Here is a 13139-nt window from a genome sequence, read left to right on the forward strand (position 1 = left end):
TAGTGTTAATTGGTAGGACTTACCCGAGACACCTGTATACCTCCTTGTCACTTCTTCTTCCTACAATTTTGCTAAACCAAAGGCAGCTGAAATTGTGTTAGGCTTGAACATGGAAACCATAATTTTTAATTCATCCTTTAAGCCATTAATGAACATTGAGATCCTGAATTCTTCTGTGAGTCCCTTTATCTTCTTAGATAACACTTCAAATTCAGTTTGATATTCTTCCACAGTAGATGTTTGCCTTAAATTAGTAAAAGCCCCAATCGGGTCTTCATATGCCGAGGGCCCAAACCTCCCTTTAAGGGCTGAAACAAATTCATCCCATCCACCAATAGGGCTTGAATCCTTCAACCAGCTAAACCAAGAAAAAGCCTTCCCTTCCATATGGAAGAAGGCAATATCTAATTTTTGTTCATCAGGAGTGTTAAAATACCCAAAAAATTGTTTTGCTTTAAGGATCCAATCCATAGGTTCTAAGCCATCAATTTTGGGAAAATCAAGCCTAAGAATTCTAGCTTGTATCCCCCAATTTCCCTCAAACAACAGGTTAGGAATAAGCTGACCTTGAGTATTGGATGAACCTTCTCGTCCATTTCCTTCATTGTGGCTATTTTTGTGAACTGCTAATTGCTGATAACTGGTTGCCAAATTGCTGAGTTGCTGCAACATGACTTCCAGCATTAGTTTTTGTTTATTTTGTTCCTCACGCAGGTGAACAATTTCTTCCTTAAGCATGGAAACAGCATCAGACAGGTGAGCTTGGCGTGTACCCTCAGCCATGGCACAGGAACGCGGCTCTGATACCACTGTTATGGCTCTGTTAGTAAAAAATATATAGGCACTTCGAGGGGCCTGGCCTTCAATGTAACACTTCAACTTTTCTAGATAAATTCTTGTAATTCATTCATAAACAGCAGCAATATTTAAAGACTCCGTATGCTAACCGAATCAACGTACACGGACTCAATAACAATTGACTACTAACTGACCCATGATTGAAGAAATTGAATAAACATGGCCCATGTAAATACAGTGGAAGTCATTTGGAGTAACCAACTGGAACGTGGCCCATGTAAATACAATTTGGAACCAACAAACACCAAACTTAAGGGATAGACTCAACAACATTGACTTGGTAAAACAGGATTTAAAAAGGGATTGGACTTAAATGCATGGATTGAGCTTAATAAGCAGCCCAAAGGCCCACTACTCGACCCGGCTATTTTCTGCGCACATAACATTCACGCTCATGGGTTCAATTTGGGGAAATTGATTTTTAACACTGAAAGGTTCGGGTTTTACAATTCTTGGTTGTGTTGCTATGTTTGATAGCCCAATTTTTTCCATGAAAAATGGAAAACAAATTCTATTTCTCATTTTTGGCTTGTTTGATAGCCAAAATTTTCCCACTAATTCATTTTTCACCTTTGTCTCGCACAAGCACCAATTCTTGGTTTTTGGGGAATTCATTTTCCCACGGGGTAGGTGGTTTTACGTTTTTCAACTTTTTTAAAAAATAATTTTTGGCAATGGGAACAAATTCTAAGAACAATTGTAAAAGAGGATGTCCCTTAAATTGACGATTTTCATGTAAAACAAAGTCAAACGAACACTAAAATGTAAATGATTTTTGGAATTTAAAAATTTTTTTTTTGGGAAACAAATTCTAGAAACAATTGTAGAAGTGTATATTCCTTAAATTGACAATTTCTATAAAAAATAAAGCCAAATGAACACCAAAAGACACTTTTATTTTAACATTTTTTAAGTGAAAAATTATACCAATCAAACACTATTAATTGACAATTCTCACTAAAACAAATTCTACGTAATTCAATTCCCTTTAATTCATTTTCTTTCCACCTTAATTTCATAATTACAATCAAACGGACCCTAATTGCTAAAGCCTTGTTTGGATGCGCCTTTGCTAATGTGGAAGTTGATTTGGCAAACACTTACCACTTGGAAAGATTTAACTTGCTGGTTTTTCCGTCAGCCACGTCAGTGCGTCAATTAACGATTTTTATTGAGTGAGTGATGGAGTTAGACGGAGTGATGTTCAGTGGCCAATGAGAGAATTGATAAAGTTCAGTGAATAAGTTGTCACATATTGCAACGTTCAGACGTTCACTGATTAATGAAACATTTAACTCGATTTTTATGTAATTTACTTAAAATGTCACTTTCTCTATTTTCAACCAAAAAGTTGAATTAAAATTTAAGTTAAAATCAACAATTAATTTTAACTATACATTTAATGGAACTAACAATTTTTTAATCATACATTCTATCAACTTTTATAAAAATCTATTAAAAAATTAATTTTTATATAAATCAAGGACTAAATTTTTATTCATTTAATTTTTAATTGAATTCATTTGCCATGAAAATTTCTATAAACAGGAATGGGAAGTCGGATTGTAAATTTATAATAGATTAACACTTATACGAGTTTACACAAAAGAATTTTGCTATATGTAACTAGGCGTTGTATCTCTCACAATAGGCGGGGTCGCGATTCTTCTACAGGGCATGGGACCACTGTTGCGAGAGATTGTACAAATAGCAAATTTCTTGAATAAATGTTTAATATATTTAATTTATTAAAAATATAAATCTTATTTTCTCCAAAATATTGCTCTTTGACTCTGAGCATAAACACGAGTTAATTATTTTAATGGTCATTGAACTTAGGTTCATATTTTTGATTGATCACTGAAATTTAAAATGTCGAATTTTGATCGCTGAACTTAAATCCATGTTTTCGATTGCTCATTAAAGTTTAAAATGTCATGTTTTGACAACTGAATTTTGAAAAATGTTATACATTACTCATTAAACTTTAAAAAATATTATATATTTCTCACAATAAACTTGATATTTTCAAAATTCAACAGTTATGTTAGCGAGTAACGCACAACATATTTCAAAATTTAGTGTCCAATACTCGATATTTTAAATTTTAACGAGTAATTTAAGACATGAATCTAAATTTAGTGAGCAATCGAAAATATGAAACTAATTTCAATAACCAAAATTCGAAGTTAACATGGACTAAAGTTCAGCCAGCATCAAAACAATTAACTCCCTAAACACTGGTAAACACTGGAAGGATTTATAATTCAACACGTTTCCTTGAAATTTTCCATTCGACTGAGAATTGTACATATTTTCGATGACGGCGAGTGCGAACCTTTCGGGAAGATTCATCAAAGATAACAACAGCAATGGCACTGCGAATGGCGCCACCAGCATTGACGGTGCGCTGCCGGAAAACGCCGAGGCGACCTTCCATCCCAACTCCAGTGCCTCCCTCGATTGGTCCACAGATGAACAGTCTATACTTGAAGATTTGCTGTCCAAGTCAGCCCACATCCCAATTCTTTGTGCGTGCAATTGTTGTGTGTGCTTTTATTTGCTGCATTTTTTTAAAAGAATTATATATGTACTGTATATGTTTTTGGAAATATGTTGAATTTTCTTATTTTTTGTCTTTAACTCATATTGGTCACTAATCAATTTTGAGTCTTTGACAATAGTTCTTAGTTGAATATCTAGTGAATCGATTATTTATGACAATTAATGGTTATAAAATTATATTAGTTCCATATGTATCATTTATTAGATTTCTTTCCCAGAATGATGCCGTTACAAGGAAACATGATTTTAGCTAACTAACAATTAAATACATTTAGTCAAATTATGATTAGGATGATCTCAAACCTTGGGCTACATTGCCTATGAACATCAAGTTCCTAAATTATGCAGCGGCACTTTAAAACAGATTATGGTTGAGCTACAGGAAAATTAATAGCATTCATTGGCTTGAAGCATATTGATTCTACAAGTCTGTCCTTTAAAGTTGTGTTTTGACCTCACCTTTATATTCCTTCAAGAAATCTGATTGAAATTTTACATATCTATTTTGAACATATATACACATACACGGGAGGTTTTACACATTTCTATGAATATGTATGCATGTACATAGTTTGCAAACTTTACATTGCAAGAAGAGTCGCACTGATGCCAATAGCCATAGTCTGGTTTTCTACTTGAATGATATACTTTTCACAACAGTTGGCATCAAATCCCAGGTTTGATTCCACTGTCAATTTAAGCAAATTATAACCGACTTGATAGAATCAAGTAAGCCATTTGTGCTTGCTTGTAGGGGAGAGGAGAGCTGCAGCAGCAGCAACTTTTCAAAAATTCAGCGTAAGCATAACAAAACTCACATCCATGTGGACCAAATAAATGATTCCAACGGCACCTTTCACAGCAGAGGACCTGATAGCCAATAGATGCTACCTGTAATTCATTAAAATAGGAAATACAAACAACTATTAAAAAATTTAGCAGAGATATGCATGAATGGTGCAAATATCCAACTTTTGAGTCACAGTTTTTGTTCAGAAATATTGGAATTCCACTCAAGTAATGTAACTATCAGGTATTCTTTCTACATTTATTAAAATCCTAAAGGGATTATGATAAAATATACCTTTTTAACTCCTTTAGCTTTGAGACATATTTATTGTGTTTTTAGATGGGTCAGTTATTGTTATTTGAATTCATGGTTTTGTTTCAATCTGAGCAATGATTCCTTAAAACCTTCCAACTGTGCCAAGGGTGTTAATTAGTTGGGTTTTGATGTATTGTGGATTTTCACTTGACATTTAGATGGATTTTACCTCTCATGGGTTTTTTGGTTGGAGAATCTTTTACAGGAGTTTTCATGTTTTGTCTATGGTTTTATTTATTTTTTGTTCCTTTCCTTAAGAAGGTAGAGATAAGGGTAAAAAATACAAAAGACGGGTGATGCTGGTGGTGGATAAATCCTACATTTTATTTTCTTTGTTATTTCTCTGAATGTAATGTATGATTACACACAAAAAGAGTTATTATCGGGGGCCTTTTTAGTTAACTTCTTAAAAGTAGCAACCGACTCCTACTTGAATTCATACAAATATTTTATTGCAATAGTCCTAATTTTTTCTCCTTTATAAAAATAAATTTTAATTATTGATCTCAATCTCTCGTGAGCTAAATTATTTTCAGACTGACTCTACTTTTTCAAAGTAACATGCAACCTATTCAATTCACTTAACCTCAAATTTGGGAATGCAAAATCCCAAAAAACATTCTAGAGCAAATTGATTAAGATTTAGATCATAGATGGCCGCGACTGTGAATCCTTCTGATGGTCATGGAAACAATTTTGATATTTACAAGAATCATGAACAACAGGATGTGATCTGTGCCATCAGTAATGGACTGCCGGTTCCTGATAACTCCTTGTGGGGTCCTTCTCAGGTTGCCCTCCTTTATAACTCCAGCCTATCCGTCAAATGGTCCAGTGACGAACAATAAATCCTTGAAGATTTGCTCTCAAAGTCGGCCAATTCTTTTTCTTAATTGAATCATATTTATCTTTCACTGCCTGAAATTATGTTATATATTTATATAGTTATATGATATATGTGCGTGTGTGGGTTTTTGTAAAAGTTCTATTATTTAGTCCTGGACTCTTGGAATTAGAATTTACTGTATTTTGTGTCTTTTTGGCTGAGAAATGTTTCTGATGGTGGAATCCCGTGTATTGGTCTCATTCAACATGGAACTGTGTCTTGGGAATTTAATTTGCAATGGAACTGCATTTTTTGTTCAAGAAGATTGAAATTTTAGGATTAAGGAATGATGTTGTCCAATAAAATGTGATTGCAGATCCATAAGCTTCATTTATAGTACTGGTAGTAAACATTTGGGAAAAATGAGATGGAGAATTTAGAGGATCAGTTTAAAGTAAGATTAACTTTTATTTCCTTTCTTTTTCCCTCTGGAGATAAAATTATCATTTGAACAAAATCGATATAAAATAATTGCTCTCGCTTTTTGTAACGCCCTGACTCTTTTTGGACTGGAACGCTACTTACTTTACTTAACTAACTGGTGGTTTAGTCATATGAGAATATGTTTTAGCGGAAGCTTAATTTTTACAATAATAATTTTAACAACAACCTTTCGAATACTTTAAATAAAACACTGAATTAAAAAAATAACGGAACGTAATTTATTTGAAGAAAATTCAACTTGTTCTCGCGATCAGCGTTATTCAAATACTTTAAATAAATAAAATTGAAAACGTTAACAAAAATAAATCTAAATAACTTGTTCACCGGGTTTTCCATGGCCTCGTTGCATCACTGTCCATCTTTTCCATCATCCAAGCCCAAGGTAGAATTATATCAATCTGTAGAGAAGGGGTTAAACTCGTGAGTTAAAAAAACTCAATAGATATCATTGGTGCATTCGTGATCAAGCTATACATTTCAAAGCTGTAACTTTAGAAACCTTTTCATGGTAGGATTTTCGATAGAATCCCAAACACGTAGAGTCGTGACTTAACACGACACCTCGACCGGAAGTACATGCCGTACTCGGAGGTACCATTAGACATACAAACATTAACATAAATTTTCATTTGCTAGAAACTTATAACTTAACTCGAATTAACACTTTGCACCTCTACCTACCTTGATTGATGCTTTGAACTTTGTTGAAAAATGCACTCCTTTGATGTTTTAAAAAAAAAACATTCCGTTGAAAATTGATGCTTGGAAAACACTTCTTGATAGCACCAAAACTTCTAGGAAAAACTAATTTTCCTCCCTCTCCTTTCTCTTTTTTCTAGACTTGAAAACTCTCTCTTTTATACTTAGAAGCTTTTGTTTTGGTGTGAAAAATGTGTATGCATTGGGGCCTATTTATAGGTGAAAATCTCACAACTTAAGGGCAAGTGAAGGGCCTAATACTCATTAATATGAGTGCCATTTATGTGGGAGTTATAGGCTTAAGAAGGTGCTAGAAAATCGTATAGGAATTTGATTTTTCATATTCCGCGTACTTCGGTTGATACTGTACAGCCTTTAGTATTTTTATCATAACTTCTTCTCCGGATATCCGATTGAGGTAATTCAAAGTGCGTTGGAAAGCTAACTCAAAGAGCTACAACTTTCTTTAGATATCATTTTTCAAATCGAATGTTTTCTATGTCGTAAATGGGTCTCAAATGAGACTAAAAATCTGAAGTATACTTTAGTCATTCAATATTCATGTTTTAGTGCCACTAAAGTGTTTAAAATTATTTGGAGTTCTACAACCCTCACTTCTTAATTAAAATTTCGTTCTCGAAATTTACCTTCTGATTGGACGAATAATGTTGGATACTTTTTTTGACTTCCTCTTCCCCTTCCCAAGTGGCCTCTTCTATTTCATGATTATTCCATTGTATTTTGACCAATTGAATATCTTCGTTCCTTAGTTTATGCACCTTTCGATTCAATATCCTAATTGGTACCTCTTTATAGGATAAGTCCCTTTGTACTTCCACGGACTGATAGTTCACTACATGATTAGGATCATGCACGTATTTCTTGATCATTGATACATGGAACACGTTGTGCACTGCCGATAACCCAGGTGGGAGAGCTAACCGATAGACTACATTTTCGACCCTATTAAGTATCTCGAATGGTCCGATATAGCGGGGTCGTAGCTTTCCTTTCTTGCCAAACCTAAGTACACCTTTTATCGGTGCCACTTTCAGAAACACTTTTTCTCCAACTTTGAATTCTAAATCCTTCCTCCTTGTATCCGCATAGCTCTTCTGTCGATCCTGTGCTGCCTTTATCCTTGCACGGATCTTATCGATTGCCTCAATTGTCTTTTCAATTATTTCTGGTCCCAAAACTCTCTTCTCCCCGACTTTATCCCAATAAACAGAGGACCTACATCTTCTACCATAGAGAGCTTCGTACAGTGCCATCCCGATAGTTGTTTGGAAGCTGTTATTAAATGCGAATTCTACTAGGGGTATGTATGACTCCCAACTATCCCCTAGATCCAAAACACATGCTCCCAGCATGTCTTCCAAAGTTTGGATGGTCCTTTCAGATTGACCATCGGACTGAGGGTGATATGCTGTACTAAAGTTCAGCTTCGTTCCCATAGCTCCTTGTAGACTTTTCCAAAATTTGGATGTAAACCTTGGGTCTCTGTCATACATAATGGACACAAGTACGCCGTGTAATCTCACAACCTCGTTAATGTACAACTGTGCCAATTGGTCTAAACTGAATGTTATTTTCACTGGAAGAAAATGAGATGACTTTGTTAATCGATCCACTATTACCTATACAGCGTTGTTTCCTCTTGCTGACTTCGGGAATCCAACCACAAAGTCCATTGTGATATTTTTCCATTTTCATTCGGGTACGTCTTGTGGATTTAAGAATCCAGTCGGTTTTTGGTGTTCTGTCTTAACCTGTTGACATACCATGCACTCTTCCACGTACAACCCTATACTTCTTTTCATATTTCTTCACCAAAATGTATCTCGCAAGTCTCGATACATTTTCGTACCACCGGGATACGGGGGTGGAATAAGCCTCTTTCAATATCTCGTTTTTCAAGGCTTCATCATTAGGCACACAAATTCTCCTCTTAAATATCAGTGCCTGATCCTAAGCTATTCTAAAATCCTTTCTCTTATCAGTACCAATTTTATTCTTGATCTTCAACAAGAATGGGTCATTATCTTGTGTCTCTATAATTCGATCTCTAAGAGTAGATCGAATTATCAAAGCTGCTCGATGAGCAGTGACTTGTCCTGGTATGGTAACTACTTCGATCTGCAACTTTTCCAAGTCCTTGACTAACTCCATTTGAAAAGTGGGTAGTGACGCCAACTGTCCCATTGATTTTCTACTTAAGGCGTCGACCACAACATTAGCCTTACCTGGATGGTAATGGATAGTGCAATCGTAATCATTCACCAATTCCAACCATCGTCTTTGTCGTATATTCAATTCCTTCCGTGTGAATAAATATTTGAGACTCTTGTGATCTGTGTAGATATCGCACTTCCCTCTATACAAGTTGTGTCGCCATATCTTCAAGGCGTGTACTACCGCCGCAAGTTCTAAATCATGCGTCGGGTAGTTCTGCTCATGTTTCTTCAATTGTCTTGATGCATAGGCTATCACTTTTCTATTCTGCATCAGCACACATCCCAATCCTTGCTTGGATGCATCACTGTATATAACAAATCTTTCCGTACCCTCAGGTATTGTTAACACGGGTGCTAATATCAACCTCTGTTTAAGTTCTTGGAAACTTTGTTCACATTTATCCATCCATTGGAATTTTACTCCTTTCCTTGTAAGCTGCGTCATTAGCCAGTTATTTTGGAGAATCCTTCTATGAATCTCCGATAATATCCTACTAATCCTAGAAAGCTCCGTACCTCGCCAGCATTAGTTAGTGCTTTCCAGTTGGTTACTACTTCCACTTTCGCTGAATCTACCTTAATCCCTTGGGCAGTGACTATATGTCCAAAAAATCCAACTCGTTCAAGCCAGAACTCACACTTCCTAAATTTGGCATACAGCTTTTCTTTGCGTAATACCTCTAATGCTATTCTTAGGTGCTCTTCATGTTGCTCCTTACTCTTGGAATATATCAGAATGCCATCAATGAAGACTATGTACTGATGAAATACACGATTTATTAGGTCCGTGAACACTGCAGGTGCATTGGTTAGCCCTAAATGGCATCACTGTAAACTCGTATTGTTCATAACGAGTTCTGAAAGCTGTCTTAGGTATATTCTTTGACTTTACTTTCAATTGATGGTATCCCGATCGTAAGTCAATCTTGGAAAATACCTTAGCTCATTTTAGTTGATCTAACAGATCCTCGATTCTCGACAGTGGGTACTTATTCTTGATAGTTAATCGATTTATCTCCCTATAATCGATGCACATCCTCATGCTTCCATCATTTTTCTTCACGAACAATACCGGCGCACCCCATGGAGATACACTTGGCCGTATAAAGCCCATATCTAGGAGTTCTTACAACTGCTTCTTTAACTCTTGTAGTTCCTTCGGGGCCATTCGGTATGGGGCTTTTAACACTGGTGCCGCTCCTAGAATTAGGTCTATGGTGAATTCTACTTGCCTATCTGGTAATCAAATAAATCTTCTGGAAACACATCTACGAATTCCCGTACTATTGGTACGTCTTTAACCTTTATCGTATCCTGTTTCCCTCCTGAGATGTTTATTAAATATCCTTAGCATATTTCTTTTCTCAACATCTTCTCCACTTGTAAAGCCGATACTAGTCGAATAAGGGGTTTCGTCTTCATTTCAAGGAACGAAAATGGTTCCTCTCCTGGTTTCTGAAATGATACCTCCCTTTCCTTACATCGGATGGTGGCGTAATTACAACTAAACCAATCCATGCCTAGTATTATATCAAAATCCTTCATTTCTATCATGTATAGGTTCGCTTCCATTGGTTTTCCCTCAACTTCAATACTTACTGATTTAGCTATTCTATCAGTACTCAAAGGGTTGCCTGAAGGAATACTAACCTCTAATGTACCTTCCGACTTATCACAGGTAATACTAGATTTAGCCATAAAAGTTGTCGATATAAAGGAGTGTGTGGCTTCTGAATCAAACAATACATAAGCAGGCGTATTGGCTATCAATAAAATACCTGCTATGACGTTCGAGTTTTTCTCTGCATCTTTGTGAGTCATTGTAAAAACTCGTGCTTTCCCTTTCTGGTTCTGGTCATTGTTATCATCTTTTTTCAGGGTAAATGTGGGGCAATCCTTAAAAATATACCCTGGCTTGCCACATCTGAAACAAACATTCTTTCCTTGCAAACACACGCCACAATGCGTCTTTCCACACTTAGGACATGGCTCTATAACTGGCACAATGCTCTTGTTGGCATTGGCTCCGCCATTAGCTTTCTTGTTCTGCCACTTGCCCTTTCCCTTGTCCTGGCCATTCCATTTCCTTTTACTAATACTGCCATTGTCCAGTTGATTGAACAGTTGACTATGTTGCTCGGCGCTAGTCTTTTGGTACCAGATAGCATGAGCTCTTTCCAGCATTTTATGGTATGAGGTAAAACGATGGGACATAAGTATCATGCTTATATCTGGGTTCAACCCTTGTTCAAATCTCCTGACTTTCTTGTCCTCCGTATTCACCAGATGTGGAGCATACCTTGAAAGTTGGTCAAACTTCCTTTCATACTCAGTCAGGGACATAGTCCTTTGCTTGAGTTAGAGAAATTCACTTTCTTTGTAATCCCTCAAAGACTATGGGAAGTACTTGTCCATTACTTCCTCTTTAAATCGCTCTCAAGTCAATTCCGCTTGTTGCTCTGGGGTCCTCGTCCTTGACATCGAGTCCCACCAGTGGCTTGCATCATCGGAGAACATAAACTCAGCACACTGGACCTTCTGGGCGTCCGTGCACCCTATTAATCGGAATATTCTCTTCAACTTGCGAAGCCACTCCTTGGTTGCAAGTGGATCAGCTGCTCCATTGAAGGTAGGGGGCTTGTGTCTTCTAAATTGCTCGACCACTGAAGCATGGGTTGGAGGAACATTAGGAGCTAGTGGTAGGGGTTGCGCATGGTTTAGGTTTTGCCTGCCAAGGTCTTGGACCGCTTGGAAGAGATCTCTTATCAAGTTGGTTTGGTTTGCGTGTGCCATTTTCCTTTAGACAAAACGTATGGTTCTTATTAGTTTCATACTTCGAATTCTAACAAAGAAGATAAAGTTTTATTTCTTGACATAAAGGAAGTTGTTACAAGGATTTAAATATAATCCCTATAAGTTCTACTGATCTTCTTTGGTGGAGCCTCATCTCCAGAGGAGTCTTCCGCCTCAGGTCCGGATTCTATGTCCATCTCAACTTGTGGCTCGGGCTTAGGATCATTCCCTTCTTCAGGCTCTTCTTCTTCATCAAGTTCAATTACTATCTCCGATTGAGGTTTTAAGTTTTCCCTCCATAGGTCTAAGAGTGATTGGCAATACACTTCAAATTCAAATATATTTAGGTGCTCCTCTAGCATTACATCCCTAACCGTGACTCCTATATCTCTCCATTAAAGTGGAAGGGAGTGTATGAGGTTATTTATAGCCTCAATATGCGTTATCTCCATTCCAGCGTTCACCGCTGTCATGCATCTCTCATAGACATCATGTATATGTTCGTCAAGTGGACGGAGCAGATTAGTCACGTAATTCTCATAGGACTGAATGGCGATTCTACGGTTCAATGCTTCTCTATATGCCCTTGTCGTTCTACGAACCATATTTGTTGCATTCTCACATATTATACACTTTTTTTCTCTTGGAAAAATGGCTACTGTTACATAACATTCTACCTATAAATTTTAGCCCAATGCGTATCTTCTAAAAAAAATATATCTTTCAAATTATTTCTAACTGGCATAGTATATCTTTGAAAATAAGCATAAATTGTACCATAGCATCGCAAAGCATCATAACATAGTCTTTTCATGAAAATATTAACTTTGAACATACTTAGGCCGTAGGATGAGATTGATGGATGGATGCAAAATGCCATGGAATATGATGTAGTGCAAATTACAAATAATGAAGAAGGAGAAAGGGGAAGGAGAAGGGGGAGCTGAGAGGGAAGGCAGAGAGGGGAAACGGCTGCAAAACCAACTCTTTATTTCATCAAATTCATCATCCCAAATAACAATGTAAAATAGGTTTAAATACTGGAAAATAATGCAAACCTAGGGCCAAGCCCAATACAAAAGTCCATAAAATTAAAATAACCTAAGTTCCAACTAAAATAATTAAAATTGCTAAAATTAATTAAATTGAATGTCCTCATCAATTCTCCCGGGGTGGGAGAGAAAACTCGACCCTGTCGAGTGGCTATATCACCATAGGCATCTGTCAATCTCCCAACCATAAGCTGAGTGGCTGGGCAAGCTTCTTCCTGCGTCTGTAGAAATGCGTCAGTGGCGGTCTGAACCTGGTGTCCTTACCAACTCCCCTCGGATGGACGGGAGGCGATCTGGGCCAAGGAAGATCCTGCTGACTCCGATAAAGCTCTAGCAAATCTGGATCCAAATGCTGTAGTGTCTCCCTGGAGATCCATGCACAATCAGAATCTGGTCGACCAACCCAACGAACAAGGAAGCGCTGAACCTCTCCATCATTAGTGAACACAGTTTCTTCATCTAAAATAGCATCAATTTTATCTGTGTGTGCTGTGAGAGGT

The 13139-nt window shown here is 36.8% G+C and overlaps 1 protein-coding gene across 1 annotated transcript in view; it reads left to right on the forward strand.

The window, feature by feature from the left end:
- Window positions 1–3084: 3084 nt before the first annotated feature.
- LOC111398519 overlaps window positions 3085–13139 on the forward strand; it is a 22424-nt gene continuing 12369 nt past the window's right edge. The window contains exon 1 of the mRNA XM_023025457.1: window positions 3085–3366. Within this exon, the coding sequence (XP_022881225.1) occupies window positions 3179–3366 (188 nt within the window). The 5' untranslated portion in view covers window positions 3085–3178. The remainder of the gene's footprint in view (window positions 3367–13139) is intronic.

The sequence above is a fragment of the Olea europaea genome, chromosome 8 (assembly GCF_002742605.1).
Source record: "Olea europaea var. sylvestris chromosome 8, O_europaea_v1, whole genome shotgun sequence".
Classification (NCBI taxonomy): Eukaryota; Viridiplantae; Streptophyta; class Magnoliopsida; order Lamiales; family Oleaceae; genus Olea; species Olea europaea.